Source organism: Phoenix dactylifera, chromosome 12, assembly GCF_009389715.1.
Source record: "Phoenix dactylifera cultivar Barhee BC4 chromosome 12, palm_55x_up_171113_PBpolish2nd_filt_p, whole genome shotgun sequence".
Lineage (NCBI taxonomy): Eukaryota > Viridiplantae > Streptophyta > Magnoliopsida > Arecales > Arecaceae > Phoenix > Phoenix dactylifera.
Genome location: NC_052403.1, coordinates 5193927 through 5210924, shown reverse-complemented (window position 1 = coordinate 5210924; position 16998 = coordinate 5193927). Strand labels below are relative to the sequence as shown.

General features: G+C 39.2%; 1 protein-coding gene across 4 annotated transcripts; it reads right to left on the bottom strand.

Annotated features, from left to right (window-relative positions):
- Window positions 1–480: 480 nt before the first annotated feature.
- LOC103708866 (protein SCAR2-like) lies at window positions 481–15044 on the bottom strand. Of its 4 annotated transcripts, none has more exons than XR_003386027.2 (12): window positions 14578–15044; window positions 10584–10747; window positions 10156–10279; window positions 9946–10075; window positions 6525–6589; window positions 4950–6433; window positions 4314–4712; window positions 1641–4186; window positions 1410–1496; window positions 1214–1318; window positions 742–1110; window positions 481–601 (listed from the first exon to the last, which is right to left on the bottom strand). XR_003386027.2 is itself a non-coding variant. In XM_008793966.4 (12 exons), the coding sequence occupies exons 1-12, from the start codon at window positions 14976–14978 to the stop codon at window positions 1057–1059; spliced, it is 5469 nt and encodes a 1822-aa protein (XP_008792188.2). In that variant the 5' UTR covers window positions 14979–15044; the 3' UTR covers window positions 481–1056. The 4 variants fall into 4 exon arrangements, 3 of the variants coding, with proteins under 3 accessions (XP_008792188.2, XP_038988326.1, XP_017698771.2); XM_008793966.4 differs by having other exon boundaries at window positions 481–1110; window positions 4314–4487; window positions 4578–4712; XM_039132398.1 differs by having other exon boundaries at window positions 481–1110; window positions 4314–4487; window positions 4602–4712.
- Between the last annotated feature and the right edge of the window lie 1954 nt (window positions 15045–16998).

Sequence of the window (16998 nt, the reverse complement as noted above, 5' to 3'; positions counted from 1 at the left end):
GCTCATAGGCCAAGCCCCTCGGAAGGAAAACCCAGATGGGGATTCCAAAGAGAGTAGCCTAATGTTATGAATGAAGAATTCACTTTTTCATAATAACATCAAGTTTTAACTATTACTACCTGCATTCCATTTGCCGGCATTAGTTCAGCCGTAGGCATGGGACCTACATCTGTCCCAGCCAGCACACCAGCCGCAAGGCCTGTACGTCGGGTGCTGGGACTAATTTAAACATGGTGGGATCGGTACTAGTCAGTTCCGAACTAGTTCAAACATATATAAGTTCCGGCACACCAAGTGCCGGCACTAGTTCGAACACATACTAGTTCTACCTGTGATTTGCTGTACATGATTCAGTTTGCTGTTGAAACATTTCTGAAATATAGATAACTTGGACTAAGGTCAAACTGAGTCCAGCCTGCAGATATGTGAAACAAATGCTTAACCTCCCAATGCTCACAAAGCACCTACCGCTCCCAATGCTTAAGCTCCAGAGCAAAAGCTGAAAGAGGAACTAGATATGAATTCTGCAGCGTACATTAATTTTCTGCAACCTTTGGTCACAAATACAGCACCAAGTCTGCACCGACAGGAGCAATAAGACCTGCACAGAGCCAGGAAATATTAGACTCGGAGCTCTATGCACTCTATGCACTCCAAAGATCTACGCCTCTTCAAAATCTACACACCGAAAATTTTATCACCTACAATTACATTGAGCAACAAGGGCAAGGTCTGTTTTACCTCACTCTAGAGCCTTTGCCAGTGAATACAAGCTAAAGAATACATTTTGACACAGAAGAAAGGATCGAAGAGAATATTATATACATGACAATATATACACACGAACAAAAAGACTCCCTTTTGTAGTGATTCTTTGGTTAATGCCCTGCTGTCACTGATGCACCTCATGTCCGTCTGTTCAACAACTGTATTGCTCAGGGAAGACCCGCGTGATTGGCATATTTCAGTTATGGAGAGCTCCAAAAGTTCAAGAAGTGATCGGTGCTTAGGAATCACTCGAACTGTACTCCAATAGTTTCAAGAAATGGTCAGTGCCTAAGAATCAGTCCAACTATCTTCATCATTGTCTTCATCACTTCCCACAAATGCCTATACCAAGAATATGCTTCTAAGATGGTTAGAGAGAGAGAGAGAGAGAGAGAGAGAGAGAGAGAGAGAGATTTAATTTCTAGTTTATTGGTTAAGGACCAACTTGGCGGATTGCATTTGCTTTCTCTATGATAGCAGCAACCTTTAGAGTTGTTGGAGGACCCTTGATGTTTGATTTTGTGACGCCTGCTGGTTTCAGGTTAAAGGACTGATAAAGAACAAGTAATCTTGAAGTGAGAACTAGATGTGGGTCTTGAAAAAAGCGAAAGGAAATGGAAATCCAATTGAGTGCAACATACCTTGTTTCTTATCTGCTCTAGTAATGAATCCCTTTCATCCGCCTTTGGCTTATTGGAAGGTAGAACCATCTCTGATACCTTTCTCATCTGCAAAATCATTGAAACACAATAAGATAAAAAGAGAAAAGGGGGGGGGGGGGGGGGGGGGGGGGGGGGGGTGCAAATCTTATGCAATTCGTATCCGGTATGGGTTTCTAGAAATATAATCCTGTTGCAGTAAACAATTATTACCGTGCTTCTATCATGAGCAGCAACAGCCTCAATTAGAGGATCTCTCGGCCGGCTACAAATGGAACGTGGTTTCACATTTAAGTTCTCATCATCTGGTGTAGGTAAAACATCAAATTGAGAAGATTGATTTTCTTCCCTTGAAGTTTCACAACCAAGCTTAGGCAACTCAGGTGCTGTTGTTGGTGCTCGCACTGATGATTGCAGCTGCATATTTTCACCTCCACAAATTCCATAGCCATACTGAGGCTTCTCATCTTCTATATCTGATCCAACCAAGAATAGGTTCGGAGGCTGCACTGTCTCTCTCTCTAAACTTAAGTGACCATGTTGGGACTCTTGAGATCCCTCCAACTCTAAACTTGTTAACAACTGATCAAGTTGAGAACTAGTATCCTCTGAAGGCTGAAGTGTTTCTCCCTGCAATAGTGTGGGATGCTGAGAGATGTCATCTTCTAATACTGATAATGATGCAAATGGGTTTGATGGCTGCAACATCACTTCCCCAGCTGCATTATGACTGGACAGATGCTTCTCATCTTCTCCGACTGGAATTATTACAGAAGCGTTGGAAGGATGCACAATTTTCCCCTCCAAAAATGAGGCATCATGTTGATATCTCTCATTACCAGCAATAGGTGGCAGTTCAGACAACCTAGAGGGATGCATCTTTTCTCCATCTGATTTGAACAAACCATGCTGAGAACTCTTGGCTTCCAACACCGGCATAGTAACAAATGGATTTGCCGGCTTAACCATTTCACCTTCGTCTTCTAATAAACCATGTCCATGCTTCCAATCAGCAGGTGATGGTGCCATTAATGAATTTGTTCCACTCAGAGGTTGAAATAAATTTCCACCTGATGATAGAGAACACAGTTGAAGCTTTCCCCTCCTCCACTCGAGTGGGGGGAGTGGGGGAAGCGGAGGTGGTTCTTCGACACCTTGTAAAGGAAAGCTGGAGACTGGTTCATCAAACCGTGGCTCGAAGGGCAATTGAGAAGAAGTTTCCAAAATGGCAACATCGAAGCTTGTAAAAGGTGATAATGTAACAGCTGAAATATTAGAAGCCAAAGAACTTGAGATACCTTCAAAACTGCATGCAGAAGAAACAAAAGTTTCTAGTTCAACTTGCCCAGATATGGCTTCGTTCAATGGTGGTATATCCAACTCACCAACATCTCCATCGCTAGCAGAGTCACGGCACCTATGTTGCAGCCCTTGTTCTGATGGTTCATCATTAAGGTCAATAGAACTAGTTGGAATGCCTGGATCAAGATGCTCACCCTCTTGATGTACAGGGAGCACATTCAGTTCGCTGATGACCTGTGACTTGGAGGCTGCTTCTTCAAGCGGAATTGTTGGTTCTGAAAGGAAATGAATAGTTGGCGGCTTCTCTTCTACACTTTCACAGCCATCATGAGGCAAAGCTTTTAAACCAAAATCTTGTTTGCTTTCTAAGGAATATACTGAATTTACTTCGTTGTTATCGGAATGCAGATCTTCTTGGACACCTCCAGATAGCTTTGTCTGACAAACATCACTGAGTAATCTACAAGCAGATGTATTAGATGAATCTAAAATGGATAACTCAGGATCAGAAGCAGTAGGAGCAGATACAAGTTGATCTTCGTCGCTTGAAGGAAGAGTCAAGTGCTGAGTGCTTTGAGAATCCAATGCTGTTGTGTCCTTTGGACTAATTGTCTTTTGGTTCTCCACTAGGTGCTGGTATAGAAATTCATCATCAGGAATACTATTTTCTTGTGGCTGTACTAGAAGGCCTGATGTTTCTGGAGAATAGGTTGAAGAAGGATGTGCATTACCACTGTTAGCATTAAAAATTGAATTCTCAGCTGTGAGGTCATTAGACTGTGTAGGTCCTCCTGCCTGCAGTGTATTCTCCTGAGAGAGACATTCTGTGGGCTCATCTAGCAATTTCAAATTATTATCAACAGTTATCGGACATTCAATCAGCTCATGGTTGGGAACTTTACACTGAAGCTGCACATCACTAGGACAGGTTTCTTCTACAGAATACAAATGGGTAAACCCTGCTGAGACCACATGAGGGAACTCTTGAGGCTCCTCAGCATCAGAGAAGTACTCCAACTGAGGGGACAGTGTGTTGGGCATTGAAATATTACCCTTAGCCATTTCTTCAACATTTTCAAGGCTTGAACTCGAGCATGGTAAATGTTCACTAGGTGCAACTAGTTTTTCCATTTCTGCAGCAGAGCCTTCAAGCTGAATGGTAAAGCTGATATCAGGGGACAAACCAGGGATGGTAGGTGATGTGCTCCTACCTAAATAAGCATCTATATCTTGTTTCATGGATTCATGTGGCTCTCCTATGCACCCATTTGAAGGAAGTGCTGAGTCTCCTCCAAATCTTGTAGGAACCTTCCCAAGAGTACACTCATCTCGTGCTTGGGAATGATGATTGGTCATGTCAAGTGTGATTGTCGTATCTTCTGAATTTAGCTCTACAGGATAGTCTGAAGGATGTATATTTTCAGGAACATCTTCATCTTTAGTCCCAGGGCATGAACCTGTCATATTAAATAAATGCTGAAAAACTTCAGAAATGAGTTGTGTCTGTTTAAAAAATCTTCAAACACCATGTCATCATTTGCTTGAGAAGGAAGTTCAGAGGTCTCTTCTCTGCAAGAAACTTACCATCAAACTCTTCAGCTATGTCATGACTGTCTTCCACAAAGCCAGATGATATGTCTGCATGTATATCTTCAGGTTGCACACCATTTTCGAGTTTTGTAGCCAAGCCATCAAGATGTGAAGCATTATAGTTGATAGCAGGAGATAAAGCAGAGATGATTGGTGATATGCCCACACCTGAACAAGCCCTACTATCAGGTTCCACTGATTCTTGTGACTCTCCTACTACAGATGCAGGTAATAGAAGCAATAAGTCTTCAATATAACCTGAAGGAGCTTCTCTGGACATACTTCTGTATTCTATTTGAGAAAGGTGATCAGGCATGTCAAATGTTTCTGCTATATCTTCTGAGATCAGCTCTTCAACATGCTCTGCAAGATGATCACTCTCAAGAGGCAAACCTGCCATATCACACAGAGTAAAGCATCAGAAGAAATGTCAAAGTATTGAGCTATTCTGAAAAGAGCAATGCTATGTTAACACCAAATATCAAGACTGTTCTTTTTATGGGAAAAAAGACCACACTGACAGGCGGCCAACACCAGCACATGATGTTGGTCTCCCATAAATGAGTCTTTATATTTGTTCACAGACTTTTCATCATAACATTTTCTATCTGAAGATGAATCATAGATTACCATCCAGATATTCGGTGGCTTCATTAGCATCTGGTGCTTCATTACTGGAAAGTAAGTCATTCTGGTCTCCGGTAATGGATTGGGATTCATGAGCACTCGCTTGAGGATGAATGCTAAAAAGAATAGAAGTTGAACCTATAACACAAGAACTAGATGCAAAATGATTTAAAGAATTAAGTTCCATAGCCTCGTTATTTTGCCAGAGATCTTCAGTAGTTCTATCATGGTTTTTACCAGGGAAAATTTCTGAATTAGCAAGCAAATCAATGGAAACCATGTTCCTTTGGATTGGCTGTGCAACAATTGAACTATTTGCAATATCTGAGTCAGAAACACATGCCATTTCATTCTTAAATATATTGTTCAAGCTCAATGATTTAGTGGAGTTATCAACAAAATCTGGTGCTGGAAAATGAGCTTGAAACTCCTGTTGCGCCTCGTTACTGTCAGAATCCTTTCCATGAGATTCCACATTGAAGACACCATGATCAGATTTTGCTGTGTCTTCAAAATCTGTTTCGGTAGTCTTTTCATAGGTTTTACCAAGGCGAATTTCTGAATTGGCAGGCAAATCAAAAGAAACCATATTCCGTTGAGTTGGCTGTGCAACAGTCGAACTAGTTGAATCTGAGTCGGAAGTACTTGTAATTTCATTCTTAAACACATTATCTGAGCTCAATGATTTGGTAGAGTTATCAACAGAATCTGGTTCTGAAAATTGAGCTGGCAGCACCTGTTGTGCCTTGTTAGTGTGAGAATCCTTTCGATGAGATTCCATGTTGAAGACACCTGGATCAGCTTTACCTCCGCTTTCAGTATCTGTTTCTATGTCTGATTCTATTGTATTCAACGCATCCACGAAATTATCCAGCTCACTACTAACGTCGTCGGACCTATAGCCATCAGCACAGCCTTCTGATATGCCTTCAGCATCACCCAACAATTTGTTCTGATTGACCACCTGCAGTGCTGGAGAGCTTTTTCCAGGTTCACCAGATACATCGCCATCAACACTACTTTCTGATTTATATCCAGACTCAGTGGACATTTCTTTTTCTTCCACAACAAGATAGTCTGCGTCAGTCTTTCTTAGTTCACCAAATGAGTCATGCAGTGCCTCTGACAATTCTTTATTCTTTATCTTCTGAGTCTCCAATTCATATGAAGACAACCCTGCCACTTCCTTTTTAATAGGAGACTGAATTGGATTTAGGCCTCCAACTAATGGGAGATCAGCTGAAGCATCAACTACAATTTCATGTATTTCAGGAGCTGATTCATTTGAATCAATTGAATTTACCTTTACGTGGGAGTAGCTTACAGAATTTCCAAACAAAATGTTCTGCTCAGATGAATGTATTTCAAGTAGATGCTCCATTAATCTTCTTTCATTGCTTCTCTCCATACCATTGAAGTGCCTAGATTTCAATCTCACGCGCCTCAAAGTTTTCTCAGAAACTTGGTCAGAAGATATGGCCTGCAAACTGTATGCACCAATCATAAAGTTAAGCCAATAAATTGACATCATGTATGATAATATGATCAGCTTGTAGTTGAAATCAAAAACGTGCTTACTCGGAGTTGGCATGGGGTGCTAATAAGGACTCAAGTGTTTGACCATTCTTCCAGCATGATCCTTTCTGAAAGAGAAATGATAAAGAAGGTTCCATTCAAATTTAAGAAAGTGATAATTTAAACTAAGCTGTTGCCATGGGTATCTTATAAAAAGTAGAAAATAGTGAAGAAAAACAAAAAACAACATAGGAAAGAGACGACATGATGACAGGAAGGAGATAGAATAGCTCCTATTACATCTCGTTGACATGAAAAAATTTCTCAGAAAATACAAATTATAAAAATAAATCATGTTATAATGGAGATTAGACTAGCACATGTAATTTTAAAGAATGGTATCTTCAACCATCATAATTTCCCACAAAATAATAATAGTAATCAACAGACTCTTAGCAAAGTTATATGCAGTATCTCTGTAATAAAGTGAACTCAAAAGGGCATGGTACAGTCTATAGGAATCTCTATCATATCCCGTTAGTTACCTTACAGCGACTATAATAGATTCCAATACTGTACGTTCAAAAAGTTTCTTCCTTCCACCAAACACCCAAGCTAAAGATTCTCAGAGACATTATGACCACTGAACAACACATTTGCTATATTCTGGTATCTTTCAAGTTTCAAAGCCCTTGGGAGTGTGCAACTTTTATACCAAAGCAACTAGTTAATAATCAGACCACTAACTTGTGGAGTTAGTGATGGAAGCATGGTATGCTGTACCAATCGGTACCGGTCGGTACCGAGCGTACCATATCTATACCGATGGGTACCGGGCATACCGTACCCGTACCGATGGGTACCGGGCATACCGTACCCGTACCGACACTCGGTATGCCTATACTAGTACGGCACCGGTACGGGGTTCAGTACCGGTACGGCGAACCTTGGATGGAAGGTTTACAAATTGCAAGTACATTGATAGATATGCATTGACAATTAGCTATAACCCTGCACACAGTCATGGTTACATTAAAATACCACCAAGCACAAAATACATACCATCGTTTTGCTCTTCCCTCTCACTTTCCACACATATACACCTCGTTTTGATAATGGCAAATTATAGAACAACAGCTCGTCCTCATAAATAGTGAAAGAATATGATGGATTCAGTCTTCTTTCTAAGTCCACAATGTGCTAAATAGACAAGACTAAGGGAGCGATACAAATTGGGATGAAACTAATAATCAAAGTGATAATCAAAATCTCAATGCATTCCTCAAACATGAATTTTTGTAAATGTGGAGACAAAGGGTATTGATTCCCTCCCTTTACACTCTACCATCTGCAGTTCATCCCAACAACAAATGCACATTTTGTCAGCTCATGAAAGGTTGGGTTACTGGTGTTACTATTGATACACATTAATGGTGATTATAGTATAGCACAAAAAGAGCACCAAAGGCAACTCTTTGATAGGGGAGAAGGCTACAAAGCCAAACAACCTCCAAAACATTATGAAAGACATACAGATAGGTTGTTGCTTGAGTTGGAAAGAATATATTTCTTCTTGATATTCTAGGTTATGCGAGGGTCAAAAAAAGAAGACACAAAAGACAATTGTAGACTGCTGATTGGTAGAATAATTGGTTCCCAAGATCAGTATAGTATCTGGCCTTAAGCAAAGAGACAGAAGAGAATCAGGAACAAGTGATGGTCTTATAAAGGTACCAAAAGGCACACAAAAAAGCTAGAGGTTGAACTGGAGAAGAAAACTGGCTTGACAAATGAGTGATATGCAGAATGGCAGGCTAAGAGATGGTCAAATTGATGATATTATTTTAAACACTGATAAATAAAATAGGACAAAGCCCTCTTGCCACACTTCCCACCAGATTGCATGTGGGACTCCAAACAATGATCTTGTTCTTTGAAGGCCAAGGCAGATTCCAAACTTTGCAGAGAAACACTTATTCAATCTTACTATCATTACACTCTTCACAATCTGCTACTTTTTGCAGTTAGTTTTGAAATGGATCTATCTAACCAGACAACATAAGTTCCCCATGACCCATAATTAGGCAGTCACTAGAACTAGCTAACCCAGTAGGACCTCATAAAATGATGGGGGGGGGGGGGGGGGGGGGGGGGGGGGGGGGGGGCAGGAAGGAAAAAATAAGAGAACTTCCGATGAGATCAACCTCAGGTTGCCCATGAAATCAACCTAATTAACATGAGCTACTTCTAGTTGTTAAACTCTAGTAAATTCTAGTAATTTAGTTAATAAATTTTTCTTTTCATCACTCCAAAAAAAAAAAAAATCCCGTAATATAGTGTCAGAAGTTTCAATTATCAACTTATGCTGACATCACTATATAGCATTCTGCCCAATTGTCATAGAAGATTATCGCAGGACAATTTTCTAGCTGGTTGTGCTCTTAACTGCCAAAAGTTTGCTACAGAGAAAATCATTGAGACTAAGGAACATTTTCCTTCAATAATCAGCACGCACCTTCAGCTTCTAAAGTGGGCACATAAAAGCAATCAATAAAAATGGGTCAAAGAAGCTGTCCACCTTGGGAAACGGGTAAACAGAACATATAATAAATACAACAATTTGAGTAGAAGACTAAAAGCGCTCATGCCCAAGCTGCCACATCTCAAAAACAAAAGCACGACTAAATGATGTTTGGAACATGATTTCTTTGCCTCCAAGGCAAAGAGAGCACCAAGATCCATGATACATATGTCAGAAATTCCCCTTCATCCTTGAAAGTAATGTCACAAACATGAAATCCTCAAAAAAAATCAAGAACTTGAGTGGATCAAATTGCCCGCACATCAAAAACTGACACTGAAGATGTCTAAATTTATTTTGAACTTTCATGCATGACCTAAGTCGATATTTCCCCAATAGATTACACCATCATATCCACTGTGTTCTTAAAGTCAAAGGTAACATCAATCTTCTACCATTGTGAAGAGAATCCAAACTACGGATGTCACATCACCTTATTCCTAATCTCATCTAGGGTCCTGAAAGAGAGGGGGTTCATAGAAGAAAGAAAATAAAAGGAGGCAAAAAAAAAAAGATGAATGGACTCTTTATTTAAGGTTTATGGAGGCCCATTGTCTACATTATAAACAAAGTTTTTTTTCCCGCCCAAACTGGAGCCCAGGCAGACCAAGCCACTACTCACAAGACCAGGGATTAGTATAATTAGGGGTCGAAGTGAGGGCCAACATGCTGCCGAACCGAACACTGTCCCTTGCCCCTTGCCTAAAGCAGCAAGGGTCATACCATCTGAACCAAAGTTTGGTGATTACATTATTAAGAAAGTCAACTAAAGTGGAATGCATTAACTCGAGGAAGAAGCCAACACTAGAAAATATAGCAAAAGATTTCTCACAGAACTCCAGACAAGCTGTGTCACAAGCCTAACATGCCAAATATGTCATTATCTATTTTCTAATATGTTACCTTGGTCTTACGAGCTTTCTTTTCTCTTGGAAGCTCTATTTCCAGCATTCTAGAGGAGGGCAACTCCATCTTAAAGAAAGAGGGATCAGAATATCTTTTTAAACATGCCCCAGCACCAGCAACATCAAACCTAAAGGACCAAGGACAAGTCAACAGACAAAATTTGTAAATATCACAAAAGTAGATAAGATGATAGTGTCGAGATCATACTTGTCCAGTGTAAATAATCGAGGTGGACCACGACATTCTTCATAAGAGTCCATGATAAAACGAGGCATATCTCCTCGTGTGATTAGATTCTGATCCATTTCAATATTAGAGTGCCAGTCAATACCTACAAAATGATGACATTAACAACAATCATAAGAATATATATGAACCAAAATCTTAGAGTCTTTCAAGGGATCTTCTTTAATGTTTCAGGATAATCAGTTACGAGAGAAGATACAAAACAGTAATCCTTCATAGCTAAGTTTCTTTTTCAACAACTTGAGTGGTTAATTCCTAAAACTACTGAAACCGAATCTGTATCACCTTAACCGAATTGCAAACAGATCCAAGTTTTTAAACCTTGTTTGTGACTTTAAAAATACAACAACAGATTAGCATTCTTGAAGAATTTTAAAACACGCACTAACCATCATTGCAAGCAAAACTTGAATTATTAGTCTGAGAGAAAAAGGCCTTCTCAATTGATGGAAACTCTGCCTCAAGCTGCTGGACACGAAGCATCAGTCCATGCCCTCTAGCAGCAGTGGTCATCACTTCTTCATGCAAGTTATGAAATATCTCTGCAGCAAACCTGTGGCCGAAAAAGCAACAAAACCACCTCGATTAGTGACTAAATAATGCAAAATAACTGTGAGCAAATTATAAAATTTTCATCATGTAGCCACAGAGGGAGGACCAAATTGCATGTCAGCTTTATGTTTTGGAAACAATAGAAAAAAATGCAGATAGACATATGATCAACTCTTAAATTGAGTAATATAATGACTTTCTAAAAGCAAAGGACATAATAAGTTCTTATCGTACAAAGCGGAAAATTCAACACAAAATAGGGATTAGATTCCATCTTGATATTATGCCTGAATGATCCATCTCTATCATGAAGATGCCAAAGCAGAAACATCCTTTCACAATGAAAAGCAGAACCCAAGCATACCTAACTTAGAGCATCAGGATGCTACTTATATTGCTTCTTATGTGTTGTCTGTATCTAAATGTAATACTTGTAACTACGATAGGAGCAGTTGAAATAGACCAAAAAAGAACTCCACTCTCTCAATTCAAAGGTTTGCGATCTCATCATTATTATCTATCATATGGTGAGCAGAGCCAGTAATGGAACCTCACAATTCTTACAAGGAAGAAAAACTAAAATATTCAGAATAACTTGAATGTGCAGGATCCATTACAATGTTGAACTAGGCAGAGGAAAGCAACAGGAAATGTCAAGGGGCAAAATTTTTTCAGCTAACTGATTTTTTCTCTTTGTAGGTTGAATCACCTAAAGTTCGTCGAGCAAAATAGTGTCCTTGTCCAGGGAGGACCGGGTATGGATAGGGGAAGGGGATATTACATGATATGAATGTACAAATACGGCAAATATTGAAAAGGGAGGATACAATATGGGTAGAATATGATCACACAACAATAAATAAGTACATTTTTTTTTTGTATATAAGTTAAAAAGCATCTATAAAGCCTAGTAGGTTAACTAGATAACATAGTCCATACTTTATATAATAGCATTAACATTCAAAAACTCCATCATTTAGTCGTCACTCAAATTAGTGAACCATAATCCATACTCCATGCAGTAATATCACCATCACAAACTCCAAAATTGACCCTTCGTCAATAAAAGATGAACATTCATAAAAAAGATGTAAGAAAATATTGTCCTCCCCCTCATCCCTAGAGGTACTGAACTCAAGCATATCGGAAAAGTATCTGTAGCAGGGTCGGCGAAACCGTCCCAAACCGGTCGGTCCCAGCCGTCCCGAGCCGTACTAGTAGTTCACCGGTATGGATCCGGCAACAGAAACGAAATCCGTTGCCGGAGCTAGAGCTGGAGAAGGAGAAGGAAAGAGAGAGCAAGCGGGGAAGAGAGGGAGAGGAAGAGGGTAGGACGCCAGCAGAGGCCGGCGGAGGGCGGCGGAGGCCGCAGGAAGCGAGGTCGCGGCCGCTTTTCTTGTTTCGAACGAAACAAGGGTCCGACCGCAGCCTTAAAAAATTTCAGATTTTTAAGTGAAGTCGGCAACCACGGCCTCGGCCTCCGCCGGCGTCCGCAACTCTCCTCCAGCCTCCCTCCCTCTCTCCCCCTTCTCTCTTTCTTTTTCTCTCTGCATGCCGTCTACTCCGTCAGTATAGGCCCAGCACAGCCCGTACCGTCTCGTGCCAGTAGGGAACCGATACGGTGCTCAGTACCGGTTCCGCCGAAGCCTTTTTAAAATTTTCAAAAATATGAAAGTTAAAATAAGTATCTAACATGCATCCTAGAAGTACCTAATAAATATGGGTATCAGATGCAATCTGAAGGATCTGTGCGTTTTAAGTCCTCAAAGCCTAGCTTGCTTTTACAAAAGTTTCCCCTCCACTGCTTGTGAATCAGATATTATGCTCATCTGCATACTTAATAACACACATCCCTTTTTTGTCCTCCTTTTATGTTGTTTCTTAGTTATTAGTTGTATTATTCATGTGCTGGGTACAATCTTTTGGCCTTCCATCCCTTTTCCAAGAGCTATAATTATGTACCTTGGCCGTGTACCTTTCAGAATCTAGAGTTCACTCCACCACATCCCTCTTGAGTCTGACAGCTCCCTTTTTATCAAGTCTAGTCCTTTGATACAAAAATCTTAAAACTTGTACAATTTTATATGTATCATATATGGCTTTTGCCAATTTTAATTTTAAGTTTGAAGATGTTTCACATAATAAACATATAATAAGTTTTTTCTTGAATTTAGTGGTTCTTACTCATGCTTCTGCACGACCTTTGGAAGTGCTGCTTCCCCATTTCATTATTTGAACTAGCTCTAGCTCGCTCTCATGTTTTGTGCTGCCAAGATCCCATAGATGTTTGAACTAGCCCCCTTTTTTCTGATTTATTCCACTTTATCCCACCAAACACCAAAACTTGATCTCAGATAAGTGGAAGTTGGAGAGGTACTTTTTTCCACTAAACCTGGATAAAGTTATTCAGAAAAATGGGTAGAAAAAAGGTATTCCTATTTTTCCATTTTAACCCCAAGTTGTTCCTCTTCAACTTTCCCATGATAACGCTGATCCTGAACCAAAAAGGACCTAAATTTGATTCTTAGCTGGTCTTTTCTTCCCTTTTAGATAGATTGGGTCTTAGAAGGCTACAAGCAGAGGCATGCACTCCTTTAGGGTAGTGAAAGTTTTATATTGAAAATGAGGTGCGTTACTGTTTTCATGGTGGGTGTACTGATACTTCACCAAAATCCTGCTTTACTGATTATTAAGAGCTTGGAGGCATTTTGGTGCTGATTCCAAGCAAGCTGATCGGTGACCCTCTCATTCAAGCCATGATGCTGATTTTGCATATGATTCTTGGGGGGCTTGCAAATTTGTCACCGGGTATCTCTGTCCTTTTTTTCTCCCTTATCCTTTACTCTTCAAAAACTCCCTCAGTCCTTTGTGTCCATAATTCTATTATGCTCCTGTGATTTCACTCTGGTATCTCTCCACCAATCTCACATAACACTTGACAGTGCCATGCCACATACCTTTGAGTTTAAGCCTTTCTATAAATAGAGTTCATTCCCTACATAAGCCTCAACATAATGGAACAATACTGAGACTGTGGAATCTTGACTGAAAGATCCGTTTGTATTGCAAAAGTGCAACAAACAGCCTATGTGTATTCTACCAAGTTGCAACAATTAGATTCTTCATGGCATATCGTCTCTATAAGCTTTATAAACTCACCAGAAAAAAGAGAGAGAAATTGATTCTTCACAGATAAAAGAGCCAACCAGAACCCTTTCAGTTTTTAAAGCAGACAATATAAGTAGCATAACAACCAGAAGTCCTGAGAATCATGTTAAGTCTTAACATGCCTCGCTGCACATAATCTAAGAACCCTAAATAAGAAAAAATTCAGTTAGCATAGAGCTTTATGAAAATGGAAAGATGGTTACTTTTTATATGTGTCAATCATGATGCATGTAAAGTCATTTTATTTTATTCCATTTGTTACGATGCGTAACTTCTTCCACTTGATACATCCATTAATCACCCTTTTGCTCAAAAAGGAAAACCATATACCACAAAATTCTAAATTTATAATCAAATCCAACATTATCCACTGACTCCTAATAGATCAGGCAAGAAAGAGCAACTAAAATTTCCGCAAACCCAAACCCATCAATTTTTATCTCTTCAAAAGAAATCCAAAAACCCTAATTCTCCCCTTTCTTTCAATTACCCTGACTCTCACCAGAAATAAAAGCACGCGCATTCTTTGAATCTACCCTGATATCCTAACCAAACCCCAATCCCCTACATTTCCCTCCAAGAACCAGAATACCGACACCAAATCAACGCATCAAGATTCAAGAAACACGCGAGAAGCTCGAGAAAACTAAAGAAGACACCTACTCAGCGAGATCTCCGAGCTGCCTCAAGACGCCGACGAGGCCGGCCATGGTGACCCCTTCGAGAAGCGCCTCGGGATCATCTCTCTCCGCGGCTCCATAGAGCTCCGGATCCGCCAATCCGTACTCATTCCTTATCTGGTACCGGATCATCGGCATCTCTCCGGCCCAAGAAAGAAAGAGAACAAAAACCACCAAATTTCGGAACTGTGAGCGCTTCTCCTCGCGGGATTCTGCTACATTTCCGCCATCAGACCTCTGCAACAGAGCTCGAATAGAACGAGAGAGAGAGAGAGAGAGAAGCAAGTGCAAGGACAGGATTTTTGTTGTCCCTTGCCTTTGCCTCTCTTTCTTGGGTCCTTTTTGGGGATTTTGAGAATTCAGCGAATATTCAGTAAAAACCATAATGAGCCGACAGCATTTAATGAGATCGTCGAGAAGACGAGAACTTGGGGGTTAATGAGAGAGTCAGCGTCCTGCACACCAAATAATTGCGATCACATGATTAGCCGGCGATGAGTGAAGTGGGCGAGGTGTTAGGATGCTCCGCGGCGCATCTAAGCAAGCACGCGTTGCAGCCAGAGCCATGACACGGTCAACCTCCGTCATTAATTGACGGCGTTAATATAATAAAAAAAATTTTCTACATGAATGCTTCCTAGATATCAAATTTTACATAAATATTTTTTAAATTAATATATATATATATATTCATGCCTATTTTTGTTATTCAATTTTTTTTATTTTTGCATATATACCCATGCCATCTAACACCATTAAAAAATTAACAATTTCAAATTAAAATGATTAAAATATTTTTAATAAATAGATGTGCCCAAAAAAAAAGTATTTATAAGATGATTGTCATGAAGGATAAAAAATAATTTATTTTAAATTAAAATATATATAGTTTAGAAGAAGCGTTATATTAAGGATATTTGTGTAAAAATAGTATTTTATGAGGATACAGAAATAAATATAAATTTTAAGAAGATATTTATATAAATTTAAATTTTTTAGAAGGACATTTATAAAAAAAAAAACTCTAATAAAAACATAATTTATTCTTTTGATACCAATAAAAAACATAATTTGTTAAGAATGTTTTCTAACTGTTTCTGCTGTTCTGGGTACTGGCTATGTGACCAACCACCTACCAAATCTGGCCATCCCTCTCACAGACTCATCAGGTTCAGGAGAATTAATCATGCTGTAATCCCGATCACAACCATGTTTTAATTATTCTATGTATAAGCATAACTGGAAAACATAGATTAAGATTCTTTTATATAAACATCAACTTAACTTGAACAACTATATATTCTAATTATTATTTTATTTCTCCTGTTCTGCTAATGCACTCGCCTTTACTATAATTAATTAATAGAACAGACTTGGGAGATCAGAAAAGTGTGGAAGATGAAATATCAAACCTAATCTAGCATTTGATCCTGAGAATAAAAGCGAAAGCAACTTTGAATTCCTATATGGAAACGGTTACATAGAGTTAGCAGCATCTACCTCCATGACTAAACATGTTAAAAAGAAAGTTAATTAGTAATTAGCAGGCTGCTGTCCAATGGATATAATATATGTAGAGTATAAGAACTATTATTAATGGATTAGTAGCATAGAATCTAGGTGTCCATAAGATCTGAGACTTCTTTGCACATGTCATCTTTGTTACCTATGACCTTTATGTGTCCTAAATTAATTCTCAAATGGCATTAATTATATCCTCCTCTGTTTTTAAATTCATCCTAGTGAAATCACAAATATCCCCCACCCACCCACCCCCCATGAAAAAAAAAACTTTGCTATCAAGCATGATTATAATTATTTCCAAGTCACAGCATGGTGATTATGATCTCCATTTACTTGAACAATAAAGATCAAAAAAATATATATTCTGCTTTTACTTCTCTTATCCAAAATAACAGTATTGTATGGTGCTTGAACAATAAAATGCCAATCCATAGATTTTATCGAGTCTGATAGTTGCCATCATGATCTTTAATTTTGATATGAACTTCTACAGTGGCCACAACTTAAGATGCTTAACAGTAAATGATGCAGGCCCGCACTATCATGCAACTATAAGTGCTTCAGCTTCAAGCGTTCATCTGAAAAACCTCATAGATTACTAATAATTGTAGTTAGAACCGTACAATATAAGTATGTACACTGTGCGATGATATCCCACTCCAAAAGTTTCACATGAACTTTGTTTACCCAAGAAGAGACTTAAAGATGCATCATGAGACAAAGCTTTTGATCCTTCTACACCACTCAGGGTGCCATTTTAGTTTTTATATAGTTTGATGTTGCATGAGAGACATGACTATAGTTTCATAACCTAGCGGCTGCACCTAGCGCAATGCCTGGCGAGGCTTTGTTTTCTAATATGTTTTTCTTCCTTTGAGTG

Bases quoted from the DNA above. Each gene is read 5' to 3' on its own strand.
- LOC103708866 (XM_017843282.3), bottom strand. From the start codon at position 14,978: ATGGTTTTTACTGAATATTCGCTGAATTCTCAAAATCCCCAAAAAGGA. The intron at 10,280-10,583 runs GTTAGTGCGTGT...ATCATTTTGTAG, and splicing joins AAGTTTTGCTTGCAATGATG to GTATTGACTGGCACTCTAAT. The intron at 6,434-6,524 runs GTAAGCACGTTT...TGGTGCATACAG, and splicing joins GCACCCCATGCCAACTCCGA to TTTGCAGGCCATATCTTCTG.